Source organism: Myxine glutinosa, chromosome 2 (assembly GCF_964187855.1).
Source record: "Myxine glutinosa chromosome 2, kmMyxGlut1.1, whole genome shotgun sequence".
NCBI classification, from domain to species: domain Eukaryota; kingdom Metazoa; phylum Chordata; class Myxini; order Myxiniformes; family Myxinidae; genus Myxine; species Myxine glutinosa.
In genome coordinates this window covers 129,554,858-129,570,237 of record NC_136262.1, presented here as the reverse complement: position 1 = coordinate 129,570,237, position 15,380 = coordinate 129,554,858, and the positions used below count along the sequence as shown (strand labels likewise).

The following is a 15,380-nucleotide window of genomic DNA, read 5'->3' as shown; positions in this document are numbered from 1 at the left end:
AGCTAGGTGTGAGGCAGGAGCACCGGCCCATAGGGGAGAACAGTATTCCATTGAGCTGCGGATGAAAGCCTTGTATGTGGTGAGGAGCTCAGGTGTGCCGAGGAAGGACTTCGCACGACGGAGGATGCCCAGTCGGCGACTGGCTTTGGAGGCCAGCTTGGAAATGTGGTTTTCCCAAGAAAGATCATCCAGTTGTTAGGAGATCCTACCATACATGTATATGACATTGATGTGATTGGCATTACCCCAGCCATTGTCAATGTCATATATGAGCATCGTGGGATCAACCCAACAGCTGCTCTCGGATCAAAAATTTTGATGCTCTTATTTAGGCTTCCCTCTCTCCCACTTTCTCATATCTGGAATCCTGATGCATTCTCATTCTGATCTTGTCTTCTTGTGTTATTTTTTAATCAAAGTGGTCTTAAGCAATTAGAAAGACCAAAACTCTTGGCTCGAATCTTTACCGTAAAGTTGTATCATGGTTACACCAGTAGAATCTGCAAGGATTGCCTGTGATGATTATTAAATGTCACCATCTTGTAGCATTTTGGTGAAAATGCAAATCCGTCTTGACTCCTGTTTCAATTGAAACTTTATGCTCACATCTCCCTTCTTTGGTGTCTAAATAACATGCAGGATGTGTTGGCACACAATTCGCATGTCAGACAAGGGTATTCAAGAGCAGACAAACTGGCGAATACACAAAGTATGTGAGATTTGAATCTGCAGACGTGGCACCATGAGGTCATCATGGCACAAATCTCGTCTCCTTGTAATGAACCGGCTCTCAATGCAACACGATAGTCCAATATCAAATATTAAATATTATAATAATGCTTTGGGGCAAAATAAAAAACTTAAAGGTATCAGAGTGAATCATTCAAGAGAGGATAACGCAGACCACAACGAACAAAAAACAAGATGTCATGCAGGGCACAATACAAAATCCACCCCTCTCCCCCCAAAAAATGTTGCCATGGATACATCAAATTGTCCATTTCATTAAGATTAAAATTGACAATCTTAATCAAAGCTCAGGTCAATCGGATTAAAATTTATAATTTTGAAAGTAAGACATTGAGTTGACCTTTGACCTTTTGACCATAACATAGTTGGTTTCCCAATTCAGTGATGCACTATGTAATTGCTATTTAATTTTCAAGTGAATAAGATGGGACCTCAAAATCAATAGGTTTATTCCTTATGACCAACTCTACCATCTGGTGGAAGTTTCCTGAAGATCAGTTTGAAATTGTGACCTGTAGGCTATTGACAGACAAACAGACAGAATAACACACCAGACCAACCTATATGGTTTAAAAATATTCGATTTTCACAAGTAATAATGAAAAAAACAATGAAAAAAACCAAAATTATTTCTCCGCTACACCTTTTCTTGTCAATTTGGAATTGCATTTACAGCGCAGTGGAGATTGTTATTTAATTTAATGTAATTTTGCATTTGTAATTCAAATTTAATGTAATGATAAAGTCTTATGATTCTATTTTTGAGTTGTGATTTTTGGCCAAATCTATACTTTGCGGCATCGTTCTAGTTTTATTAGAATGTGTCTATCTTTAGAGATGTCTGGGTTTCCAGGTTTGTGCTCACAGGTTTGTGCTCACATTCTGTGTGGTTTTGTTCCAAGCATGTTCAACATTTCTTTGTTGGAGCAATTCTGCTTGTCTTTTTGACAGGGAAGATTAATTTACGTAATTGTTGCTTTCCTCCCTTTTCCAGGATCCAGATGCTAGTTACGACCTCAACGGAAATGATCCCGATCCCGAAGCTCGTGAAACCAAAGACGACAATAATCGGTGAGTGATGTGAATGTCTTTCTGGCTCAACATAATAACATAATATTCTACTGTACCTTTGAGGTCCTCAAGCTTTTAATTTGAAGGTGGATGTTGTTCAGGATTTTATATAGTACAGTTTCCTTGACAACTTGGATCACTTCCCATGTGTACAAGGGGAGGGGGAGAGGAGGTATGGATAAAGATGGATAAAGTTTGAAGACATTTCAGAACATGGTTCGGACATTATTGCTGACACTACAATTTCATCCTGTTTCAAAAATCATCTCCTGGATTGGCAGGATTTCTTTCCAGCCTGGGAGTGAATCTCGACCCGACTATAAATTGTCGCCCTGGTGTTTCACATGCTTTTTGCCACAACCTTCAGCTTTCTGAAAGTGCTTCTGTACTCTGCATTGCATTACCAAATACATACAAAGTGTGCCAAAAGTAGGTATACACTCTACAGTTGATTTATTATTATTTTTATTTCTTTAATTTTTACTTTACCTCAAGGCATAACTTTCCATGTGTTTAACAAGAGGAAAAAAAAGCAACTATACAAATTTTTGGCATACCTTGAATATATCTTACTATAATTCACCAAATGTCCGTCCGTCTGTCTGTCTGTCTGTCTGTCTTGTCCGTCCGTCCATTCCCATGAGAACAGACACACAAATGTATGTATATATATATATATATATATATATATATATATATATATATATATATATATATATATACGTATATATATGTATATATATATATATATATATATATATATATATATATATATATATATATAATATATATATATATATATATATATATATATATATATATAATCGTTAGATTAAATAAGACGCGGACGTAGCTTCAGGACGTCGATCTTTAATTAATCTTTAATAACGTCCTGAAGCTACGTCCGCGTCTTATTTAATCTAACGATTATTTATTCAATACAAATGAGACGCCCTGCTCGTACTTTGGAGTTTCTACTATTTCTTACAGTTATATATATATATATATATATATATATATATTATATATATATATTAGTGCAGCAGATAAACACAAAAATTGTGCATTTTATGAGAAAAAAAAATTTGCCATGAAATTTGCCATGGGCCATGAAATTTTTAACATAGTTAGTGCATACCATAAGGTTTATTTTCAGATGTGGAGGGAAGTCAGATTTGACCTCTGAGGACCGTGAGAGGTCAAATCCAATATGGCCACCAGTCCACCGGGTCTAATGTTCAAACACGCTTAATTTTGGAACCAAACAGTGTAGAAAAACATTTTAGGTGTCATTTCCAACTAAATTGGGGATGCCCATTCATTTGGTGATACTTTTGAGATCGCCAGAACTCAAGGACATGCATTTAGGTCAAGGTCAAAGTCAAATTACGTTAAATATCTATTTTTATGATACTGCAGTTGGAACTGCTATTGGAAAAAGTTCATTTGAACTTTTAAAACTTAATTTTTTCAGGTACAGGGAGGGATAGGTACAGAACACCCAAAGACCAGAAATGATGAAAAAAAGTGTTTACACTGCAAGGAATGATGCAATAACCTCTGAAAAAATAACTGTAGTTAATCAAGTATGTCCACAAAAGCTTACATTAAATCAAGTGCAATGATGAAAATTGGTAATGATCAAAATCTAACAGTCTCCAGAACAGAAGCACAGCACAGTGCAGTGCACTTGAGTGCAGCTCTGGCACACTTGCAGCGTCCAGTGCATCCTTTCTTGCAGCGACAGTGGATCAATTCATGGCACAACTTTGATGCTTCAGGGAGAGTGGTCCAAAGAGGCTCCCACCCAGTTGTTTCCTTTATCCAGCCCCAGTCAGATGGCTCTGGCATCTCTGGATCCATGACCAATGCCTGGTTCCAACAGTTGGCCTGGTAGCAAGTGCGCTTAGTAACATTGATCCTTCACTGACCTCACTTGGCATGCATAGGAGTTCATTGAAAGCATCATTCACCTCTGGGAAAGACTTCCAAGTTTCCCAGGCAGTCTTCTTTCCTCTGCCAGCAAATACAGCTACAGTGTCACACCCGGTGAAAGCGTGAAGGACTGGGAGAGTCAGACACTGTGTTGGATTCATTGTGGCAACCATTTCGTGAACAGCTATGTACCGAAAGCTTGACCCGACACCAAAGGCAACCCACAGCTCATCAGGAGCTGTCTTGCTGAATGAAGCCACAGCCAGTACCACCACATCAGTATCAACGGTACGGATGGTCACCTTCTTACACCCCCTTTTGCACAGCATCTGCCACATGCAGAAGTAGACGAGTGTCGGCCTCGTCTTGCGAACATGGGGCAAGGCGGGCCAAGTATGACTCAGCAGGAGAGCAGAGAACTCCACTTCCATCTGTTGCATACAGTTCCTTGCCCTCTGCTGGAGGAAGATGAACAGCTTCGTGTGAAAGGAAAGCAAACAATTCGGTTTTGTTCTCATCGACTCGAAGGAAGTCCTTCCAGTTCTTTGGCATCACAGTAGAAGGAGTCACCCTTTTGTCTTGCCCTTTCCCCTCTTCTGTCTTGTTGAGGCTTTCAGGCTGGCAGGTAGGTATACATCCCAGACAAGGTCAATGCGGCTGCTTTTCTCAAGTTGAGCAGAGATGTATGGTGCAAACACTCTTTCTCCATACTCTTGAAATGTTCTTGATGTTCCAGGATTTAGGATTTGAACCACAGCTGCCCCATCGATAATTGTTGCATCAGTCACAGGCGTACTGTTGTTTTCGAGCAGATCTGATTCCAGGCAGCGAAGTAGATCTGCTTTAACACCAATCCGCATTTTTCCTCCAGTTGAAAGAGCTGGCGGGGCTGCCTGGTTTTCATAGGAGAAGAAATTGTCAATGTCTCCATCTCGTGTTTGACAGGAGATGTACAGCCTCGAAAAGAGACCACAGTCACTCTTCAGTGCTGCGAGCTGTGCCTTCTGTTTTGACTTAATCTTGACCGGTGGCCTACTGAACAGTGGCAACTTGTTCTATGGAAGTGTTTGTGTGACAGGTGTTGTACACTGTTCTCGCCTTTCTGCCACAAACTTGGTGTACTGCTCCTTACCAAGGGTCTCGATCCTTCTCACAGTTTCGGCCACTTGGGTGTCCATGATGTCCCCTGTGTCAATGACTAGAAGGTCTTGGCTGTGTTCTCGAAATGGATTCCCCATCTCTTCCAATACTGTCACAAGTGCCTTAACCTCCTTCAGGAATGCTGCTTGCACTCCAGGTTGCTGGTCGTGGTGATGGTGTCCAGTGTCACCAGCACCATCCTGTTGCTTTATGGCCTGTTCCTCAAACTCTGCAGTGATCCTGGCAATTTCTGGCCCTGCTACCATCCAGCGCCTGAGTGATCCTGGATTGCTAGTCAATCCAATAGCCCCACCAGAACCTTTCACCATTGCATTGTTCTGCTCATGGGACTGGTCAAGTGCCATGGCAGAGAACTTGTTGCTGGTTTTGTGCACCAGAAAATTTCCAGACTTGAATTCTGCTAGGACATCCGGGTTGTTTTCAGCGAGAGTCGTCATATCACGGATGTGTACGGAAAGCCATCTGGAGTAGTGCGTGTGATCTAGGGCGAACATCCAGGGCATCCAGGGCAACATAGTTAGTGCATACCATTAGGTTTATTTTAAGATATCTGCATACTTGGGATACTTCATTCTTGACCTTATTTTTTGGTCAGTTTTGACCTTGACCTTGACCTAAATGCATTTCCTTCAATTCTGGCGATCTCAAAAGTATCACCAAATGAATGGCCATCCCCAATTTAGTTGGAATAGTCAGGCAGATAGGTGTAACAATTGTGGGTTTATACGTACAAGCATGAAATTTGGCACAGTCATAGATAATAGTCTAATGAATAATTCCAGATATGGACCCACCACGAAAACGTCCTATGGTAGCCGTGGCGGCCATTTTACAAAATGGCCGCTTTTAGTCTAGTGGCTCGATAAGGGTCTCGTGCACCCCCCCGAAATATACTTCTCATTACATTGGTGTCCTCTTACTGAGCCAATAAAGAAGAATAAACTCCCATTGTTTAGTTGATCGTCTCCAAGAGAGAAATCCAAGACAAGTTTGCAAGTAACTTCGCTAAAGAGTGACTGCTCTTTATTCTCAAGACTCTACATTGCGTCTCAAACACGAGATGGTGATCTTGCAGAATTTTTCCGCCATGAAAACCAAGCATGTCCCCCGTCTTTATCTCAGCTTGGGAAGTTACGACTGGGAACCAAATCAGATCTATTGGTGTGTCTAGAGAGTTGCGCAGAGGTCAGAGGTGATGCTCCAAAACCAGATACTGACGTCACTATCCTTGACGGGGCAGTGTTGGTGAACGTTCTGAAACCAGTTGCTGCCAAAACCTTTGATGATTATGCGCTGAAAGTATTCTTGCCACACATACAAGGTCACTTGCAAAGAGCCTGTCGTGTGGATATAGTCTGGGACCAGTACCGTGACAACAGCCTGAAATCTCAAGCCAGGGACAAACGTGGGAAAGGCATTCGAAGGAGAGTTGACGGATCCACTGTTCTTCCAGGAAATTGGCAGCAGTTCCTGAGAATTGATGCAAACAAAATAGAACTGTTTGCCTTCTTGACAAAACACATCACACATCTTGTATCAGATAAGCAGATAGTCACCACGGATGGTTCAGATGTGACGTGCATTCCCGCACGCGACACCAGTCATCTTGCTCCATGTGACCATGAGGAGGCTGATACACGAATGATGATACATCTCGCGGATGCAGTCCGTGATGGATTTCAGAAAATTCTTCTGCGTACGGTGGATACAGATATAGTGGTATTGGCTGTGGCAGCAACAACCAAACACAAAATCCAGGAGCTTTGGGTGGCCTTTGGGACAGGCCAGCACTTCAGGTATATTCCAGCACATGAAATTGCAGCATTCCTCGGACCAGATAAGTCACAGGCCCTCCCGATGTTCCATGCATACACAGGGTGTGACACAGTCTCGTCATTTAATACACGGGGCAAGAATACAGCCTGGGATACCTGGAAAGTATTTGACGAATTGACGCCAGCGTTAGTTCATCTCTCCACGGGGACAGCAGACATCTCTGATGACGTTGTGGCAGTGCTCGAGCGGTTCACCATTCTTCTCTACGATCGCACCAGCAATCTCGTCAACATAGACGAAGCTCGACAGGCACTCTTCACGAAGAAAGGACGAGCCATGCAAGCTATTCCCCCTACCAGAGGAGCCCTGGTACAACAAATCAAGAGGGCGGTGTACACGGGTGGCCACTGCTGGGGAAACATGCTCAAGGTTGTTATGGATCTGCCCTCAACTGGGGATTGGGGATGGATCGATCCCCACAACTGGAAACCCCTGTGGTCCATGCTTCCTGAAGCCAGCATTTCATCAAGGGAGCTGATTTGTTGTAAATGCAAAAAGGGTTGCAAGGGACGATGCAAGTGCAAACAAGCTAGTTTGAAATGTACCGCTTTGTGCCAGTGTGGTGGAGAAAATTGTGACGTATAAACAAGATCAAACTGGAACTATCTAGTAATATAAGTTACCGTTACAGTGCTTGGTGGGTTAATTGACATTGCTGGCAACACAAATGGACTACAAAAGGTAAATGTTTCATTGGAATCTCCCGCGATGAAGCTAACTCCAAGGGCCTCTCACTCACTCACCGCAGGCAGGTTGGTGGTCTTTCCGTCTTCTACCGACTCCTCTCTGGCCTTGCCCCCCCAGCTCTCTCTGGGCTCTGTCCCGCAAATATTCCTACAGGTCGCACAAGATCTGCCTGCAACCCTCTTTTGGTTAAACTGCCAAAATCAAGACTCTCTGCTCACCTTCACTCCTTCATTCCTCTTTTCTCCCGCCTCTGGAACAAACTCCCTCACTCTCTTCAATCCCACTCCACCCTCCAAGTCTTTAAAACAGCTGTTCACCACCATCTCTTATCTTCCCCCATCCAAAACCTTGATCTTTTCTACCCCCGCTAATTTCACCCCAATTCCACTTTTTGAAATACCAACTTCTGTCCTGGAAGTCCTTGGTGTCCTTGTGCTTTATACTTCCCCCTCCCCCCCCCCTTCCCATGCCTCCTCCCCCCGGGCCCTCTCCCTTCCACACATCTCCCTGCTCTCGGATGTTGTGTTTGTGTGCTTCCCATTTTCTCCCCATCTTGTCTTCCGCTCCCTCTTTTTGTGTATTTTGTTTGTCTGGTCGATTTGTTTGTGAAGTAAATGTTAGCTCTTTCACGAGCCTCGATTCAGTATACAAAAAAAAAAAAAAAAAAAAAAAAATGCAAATTGTGGTCATTTGGAGAATACAATTATGGCATATATGTGTATCTAGAGTCATTTCATTAGAACATACAGAAGCATTTGTGTCGTCCGGTAAAAAATAATCGCGGTCAAAACGGCCATTTTGTAAAATGGCCGCCATGGCTACCATAGGACGTTTTCGCGGTGGGTCCATATCTGGAATTATTCATTAGATTATTATCTATGACTGCCAAATTTCATGCTTGTACGTCTAAACCCACAATTCTTATGATGGATACACCTATCTGCCTGACTAGAAATGATGCCTTAAATGTTTTTCTACGCTGTTTGGTTCCAAAATTAAGCGCGTTTGAACATTACCCCTGGGGAACTGGCGGCCATCTTGTATTTGACCTCTCACGGTCCTCAGAGGTCAAATCTGACTTCCCTCCACATCTGAAAATAAACCTTATGGCATATACTAACTATGCTAGAAATTTCATGCTTTTCTCAAAAAATGCACAATTTGTTAAAATATGAGAGCTTATCCGCTGTACTATATATATATATATATATATATATATATATATATATATATATATATATATATATATATATATATATATATATATATGTATATATATATATATGTATATATATGTATATATATATATGTATATATATATATATATATGTATATATATGTATATATATATATATGTATATGTATATATATGTATATATATATATATATATATATATATATATGTATATATATGTATATATATATATATATATATATGTATATGTATATATATGTATATATATATATATATATATGTATATATATGTATATATATATATATATATATATATATATATATATATATATATATATATATATATATATATATATGTATATATATATATATGTATATATATATATGTATATATATATATATGTATATATATATATATATATATATATATATATATATATATATATATATATATATATATATATATATATATATATATATATATATATGCACAAACACACAGTCACGTAAAGTTTGACTTTTTCAACATACAGCTATTTGATCTTCATTTCAACAATATTGATAGATAAAGGTGATATAATATAACAAATATCATGAAACATTTACATTTTGTAGTCCATTGTATAATTTAAATAAACATAAATGCAAATTTCGCATGTGGAAAAAGTAAGTACACCCTTAAATGTTTTTAAAAATATCTTTTTAACATATGTGGACATATCAATATTTGATCTTCATTTAAACAGTATCTGTAGATAAAGGTGATCTAATTGAACAAAAACAATGAAAAATTGACTTTGCAATAATTTATTCAACAAAAAATTAACAGAGATGCCATTTCCTTCTGTGTAAAAAGTAAGTCCACCCTTGGCTCTAATAGGTGTTATTGCCCCCTTTGGCAGAAACAACCTCAAGTAGGCATTTCTTGTAACTGTCTACCAGTCTCTGACATCGACTGGGAGTAATTTTTGCCCACTCCTCCATGCAGAATTCTTTCAGCTGTGTGAAGTTTGAGGGGTTTCTTGCATGCACAGCTCGTTTCAAATCCCCCCCCCCCCCCGCCCCCCCCCCCCCCCCACAACATCTTGATGGGATTTAGATCCGGGCTTTGACTTGGCCATTCCAGAACCCTCCATTTCTTTCTTTTCAGCCATTCCTTGGTGGATTTAATTGTATTTTTAGGGTCATTGTCATGTTGCAAGGTCCCCCTTCGGTTGAGCTTCAACTTCCGACAGATGGCCTCACATTATCTTCAAGCACCCTCTGGTACAATGAAGAATTCATAGTGGATTCTATGAAGGTGAGCTGCCCAGGCCCTGATGCAGAAAAGCTGCCCCAAACCATAATCCACCACCATGCTTTACAGTTGGTATCAGGTTCTTGTGGTCAAATGCTGTCTTTGGTTTTCACCAAACATGTCTTCTGGTACTGTGGCCAAATAGCTCTACCTTTAATTCATCTGTCCAGAGCACATTGTTCCAGAAGTGCTGGTCTTTGCCTCGGTGTTCATTGGCAAACTTTAGTCTTGCCCTGATGTTCTTTCTGGACAGCAAAGGTTTCCTCCTGGCACACCTCCCATGTAGATCAAATTTGTGGAGCCTCTTTCTAATGGTAGACTCGTGCACTTTGACATCAACCGTGTAGGGGTGCACTTAGTGATAAATTAGTGATAAATGTAGGGGTGTACTTACTTTTTCCACATGCAAAATTTGCATTTATGTTTATTAAAATTATACAATGGACTCCAAAATGTAAATGTTTCATGATATTTGTTATATTACATCACCTTTATCTATCAATATTGTTGAAATGAAGATCAAATAACTGTATGTTGAAATATGTTGAAAAAGTCAAAACTTTACATGGGGTGTACTTACTTTTTCACGTGACTGTATATATAATTATACACACAGGGTGTTTGAAAAAGAGTGATACCACTTTAAACGTTTATTTAAAAAGAAGCAGAAACTTCAGGAACGTGAACCAAACATTTATTGAAAGCTTATCACATGGTATTTTCTGTAACCGATTGTTATTGCAGTAAGTCACTGCTAGATTTGATGAGAGCCCAATGTCTGAAATTGGCATTTACGCAAAATCCTTGTAATTGACGTTCTCGATGTGTGCCCCTCCGCATTTCAGACAGGCATGAATCCTGACTCCAAAGTTCTGTCCAACTTTCCTCTAGGTTTCATGTGGCACTGCCTGCAGGTAGTTTGACACCTCCTGCTTCAGATCGTCCAGTGTCACAGGGTGGTTGATGTAGACAGACCCGTTGGCAGCCCCCCAGAACCAGTAGTCCAGAGGGTTGAAGTCTTGGCTATGGTGTGCCCAGTCATGAGTGGTACCCAGGGCAACGAGGCGGTTTCTAAAGAGCTGCTACCGGAAAGTGATGGTGTCACCAGCTGTATGCGGGGGTGCACCATCCTGCAAAAACCTGGTCATGCTGAGCTGGTTTGGGTGACCTTTTGGGCTAGATAATTATGAAACTTCTGGAGCACCGCCCGGTAGCACTCACCGTTGATCGTCTCCGTCCTGCTGTTGTCATTCTCAAACCAATAAGGCCCTATCATTCCCCAGCTGCCATTGAAGGTGCAGAAGCATGTGACCTTAGGCCCTTTGAGATACCTCTCGTTGATCTCAGGTGGTTTTGCCCCCCAGAAAATGTATGATTTAGTCTCATACCGCAGAGCTACCACTTTTGTCTTCTGCTCCACTGTCAATGGCATAGTTGAGCTACGGAGCTAGAAATCCCAGGGAACAAATACCACAATAACAACACCAAACCCTGAAAAGGAAAACTGTATAGGTAAAAAACAAAACCAAGAAATGGCAGGAAGTCAAAGTTGTATCAGTCTTTTTGAAACACCCTATATGTATGTGTATATATATATATATTTGTATTTGTTTTTACTTGCTCTTGTCGTATAGAGTATGGAATTGATAAAGAATGAGTCTTGCAAAAAGTCCAGGTCAATGTATCAATGTGTGTGCATCCACTGGAAGTATGTTACGCCAGAGTAACCATTTGCTATCACTGGGAGTGTTGGTGGACCTTAACGACCCAATCGTGTATTTTTCAAAGAGTCGGAAAGTTATCCCTCGGCACCCTGAACAAATTGCAAATGGCTGCCAACTTCAGGCAAACATCAGGCCAACCGAGCCGGTGTGTGAAAGGCTTGGGCTGAAAATATTCCGAAGTCAACTCCCCAATACAGTGGGAATAATTGCGTCCCTCAAAGAAGAAGAGTAAGGAGTAGTAGTAGCCTCGTAGTATAATTTTATATCTATACTTCACCTGTACTACTCAGTAATGTCTTTAATTGGACCCTGATTCCACTATTGCAAATCTCCAATATTCTTGCTTCTGCTGCTTTCTGTCATTCTCCTCCACGAAGCCATGGAACGCGGTGTGCCGGTGAGGTGGCAGCGGTGGCAAACAACAGCGTGTGCGGTGTGGGAGTTGCATACAAAGCAAAGATTGGTGGTACGTATCTCAATCACCTGCTCTGACTTTGGAACCTTTATTTAAGTCTTCGTTGCACCTGTCTATTCACCAAAATGTCTCGACCTTTGTCCTTGTTTGAGCACATCACCTTCTCTCTTGCCTCGGATGCAATCCCCCCACCCCATACCGGCATACCACGGTGCCATATTTGATCGATGTTCTGCGGCAACTTTGTCTTCCTCATTAGGAGTTTGCTTGAAAGGAGTCTAAGTCCTTTTGTAATTCCAACAGTGGAATCACCCTCTTTCCCCAATTAATTGATGTAGCTTTTCAATCACAAAACCTGTGTATTTATACTGATTGGGAAAAATATTGTTGCAGAACATGTCTAGTGAGAAGGATCAGGTGTGCAGTCCAGCCGGAGCACACTGACTGGAGCGGCACTCAGACACATAAATGCGTCCGAGGTGTAGCTCAGCTCCGCAACAGTTAAAATAACAAGTTAATAAAATAATATAATAAAATAAAATAATAAAAGTTAATAAAATAATAAACACCCACATTCAAGATCGTTTGAGTTAGTGTTTTGTGTGCTTTCAAGGCCAAATAAATAGGTATCAAACCTTGGGTATGTCGATACGTTGGACACGTTGTCTCGGGATCGATATGATAACAATACATGTTATAGGCAACACATGCCCGTGCGCATGAATTGCTGAATAAAACAAGGTCCAGAAGTGAGACAAACTTTCCAAACATTTCATAGAACATCCAGATTTCATGAATTATCTTGTTTACAAAAAGTATTTACACCCTGGAAAAAGTGACTGCATGGAAAGGTTTGGATGCCGACGACTAGTTTAAGTCTGAGTGGATCAGTAATGTGACTGTTTTTGTGAAGAATGGCGATCACGTTGTACGAGCAAATGAAGGCCTGTAATACATCAATCACATGGACTTGCGTCGGCCGAGCAGATAAGCATGACATTATACATTGTATATTAACATCATGCTTATCTCCTCTGACATCTCCTTTAATACTCTCGGATGTTTATCCGACCCCAAAGCTTTATCATCTTTCGTCAACTCCAAAAAAGACACCAACTAAACAAATAATGCTAGCAGCCTGGATACCCAGCTTATAGTCCATCCGTGGGCCCAGACTAGACAGCTTAGAGGCGAGTGTGCGTGCGTACCTTAAGGCCATGCCACCAACCCTTACCACATGGTACTAAATAAAAAATAACTTCTCTATTTTTTAAAATACATCGTTTTGTCGAAAAAAGTGACTTTTTATAAAAATGGAATTGTGTGTGTGTAGGTGTGTATGTGTGTAGTGTCATGGAAAAAATGTGCATTATTTCATTTATCACTCGTTTTGAGGACTCAACTGGTTGTTGTCATGTAAAAACATGATGTGACGGTAGATAAGATCTGGCGATGACGTCATGGCCGACACATTTTTGCAGGGCACCTCCAAATTTGGCACTACACCATTGGGCAGGATGGTTTGGGGAGGTTGTTGGGGTGCATTTTGTTATTTTGTGCACTGAGTGTTATTTTGTGAACTGTGGTATAAAGAAGTTTCTTTTCCATCATTGCAATGTTTCTGTAATTTTAGTCCGCCATCCTCTCCCTTTCTTTTTGAACCTAACAAAAGCAGAAATCAGATGAATTGGTCATCCTTTGACTTTGACCAACTCCACGGGCCTCCTTGCTGTGACCGTCTACTGTGATCTGTCCTGAGCTGAACAAATCCACAGGATGGCCTCCAAAACCATCCTCCATTGATTGGATTATCCTTCCCTGTGCTAGGTTTTTCCTTGATACTCGGCCCAGCTATAAACTGTCATCCTAGTGTTTCCCAGGCAGGGCACGGCATCATTGTGTGTGTCGTTCCTCTTCTGAAGGACGTTAAGCCGGATGGTCCCATCTGCCAACATTAGTTGGTGGAGGTAAAGATCCCACAGTGTCGTTCACGAAAAGTAGACAAGCTATTGTCGGAACCCTGGCCAAATGCAAAATACCTGCTGCAGGGAGCATGTATCAGCGGTACAGCCGTGTCTCCAGCAAATGATGCTGCCACAATCTTGTGCTGCAAACCAAATAAGAAGCAGACTGGCAAGTTCCACATTGCCTTTATCTTAGGCAAGATTAAATGTGCCTCCCTGCATTGTGCTCGTTCACCGTTTTCTTCCCTGGTTCTCTTTTGGCCTGGTTCCACGGAACACCTGCAGTGATTCAACACACACCAGACTGGTGTCAATATAAACTTGTAAATCTCCTTATGGTCATTGAATGCACTGTCACATTTTATTCGTGATCCATGGTTATACCTTGTGGAGATATCTCCCAAGTCCAGGCTATCTGTCTTCCTCCATCCATTTAGTACATTTTTAAAAGCTCAAACAACATGCCTTATTTAGTGTATTCATTCCTATGTTTTCATGGAATGTTATTGCTGAATCCTACATCTGTTGGTGCTGCATTTTGACATCAATGGGGTATTATACAGTCGTGGCCAAAAATATTGGCACCCTTGCACTTTTTTCAAATAATGCACCATTTCTTCCAGAAAATTGTTGAAATTAAAAAATCTTTTGGTATTCACATATGTATTTCTTTGGTTTGCAGTGAAACAAAGCAAAAAAAGCTGAAAAAATTACTAAATCTTAGCTTATTCCACAGAGAAATCCTAAAATGGCCTGGACAATATTATTGGCACGTTTTAGAAGTTGTTAGAAATAATTAGATTTCAAACTGGTGATTCTCATTTACTTTGGAATTGAACTCACCTGTGGTGAGTTGCAGGTGCTTGTAATATAAATTCACTCATTCAACCAGTTTGAATAGAGAAAATGAGTCATTCTGCTGTTTTGTGTCACTATGTGCACCGCAATGAGCATGGAGAAAAGAAAGAAAACCAGAGAATTGTCTGAGGAGGCCAGACACAAGATTGTAGCCAAGCATGGACAACCTTAAGGCTACAAGTCAATCTCCAGAGACCTTGATGTTCCTATGTCCACCGTATGCAATGTTATCGGGAAGTTTAAGGCCCATTGCACTGTAGCCAACCTTCCTGGACATGGCCGCAAGAGAAACCTTGATCGAAGATTGCAGCGAAGGATTGTCCGAATGGTGGAGAAAGCACCTCGATCAACTGACAAACAGATTCAAGCTGACCTTCAGACACAAGGTACGACAGTTTCAACTTGCACAATCCTTCTCCAACTGAATGAAAGGGGGTGCTGTAGTAGGAGACCCAAGCGCACTCGACTTCTGAGAGAGAGAGACATA

At 40.9% G+C, this 15,380-nt stretch overlaps 2 protein-coding genes across 6 annotated transcripts in view; one reads left to right on the top strand and one right to left on the bottom strand.

Moving 5' to 3' along the window:
- LOC137421260 (GMP reductase 1-like) overlaps positions 1-15,380 on the bottom strand; it is a 905,715-nt gene that overhangs the window by 594,732 nt on the left and 295,603 nt on the right. The gene's annotated exons all lie outside the window — the stretch shown is intronic.
- LOC137421265 (furin) overlaps positions 1-15,380 on the top strand; it is a 141,862-nt gene that overhangs the window by 75,576 nt on the left and 50,906 nt on the right. For all 4 annotated transcript variants that reach the window (XM_078771639.1, XM_078771641.1, XM_078771642.1 and 1 more), the window contains 2 exons: positions 1,745-1,821; positions 12,034-12,122. In XM_078771639.1, coding sequence (XP_078627765.1) covers positions 1,745-1,821; positions 12,034-12,122 — 166 coding nt within the window. The remainder of the gene's footprint in view (positions 1-1,744; positions 1,822-12,033; positions 12,123-15,380) is intronic.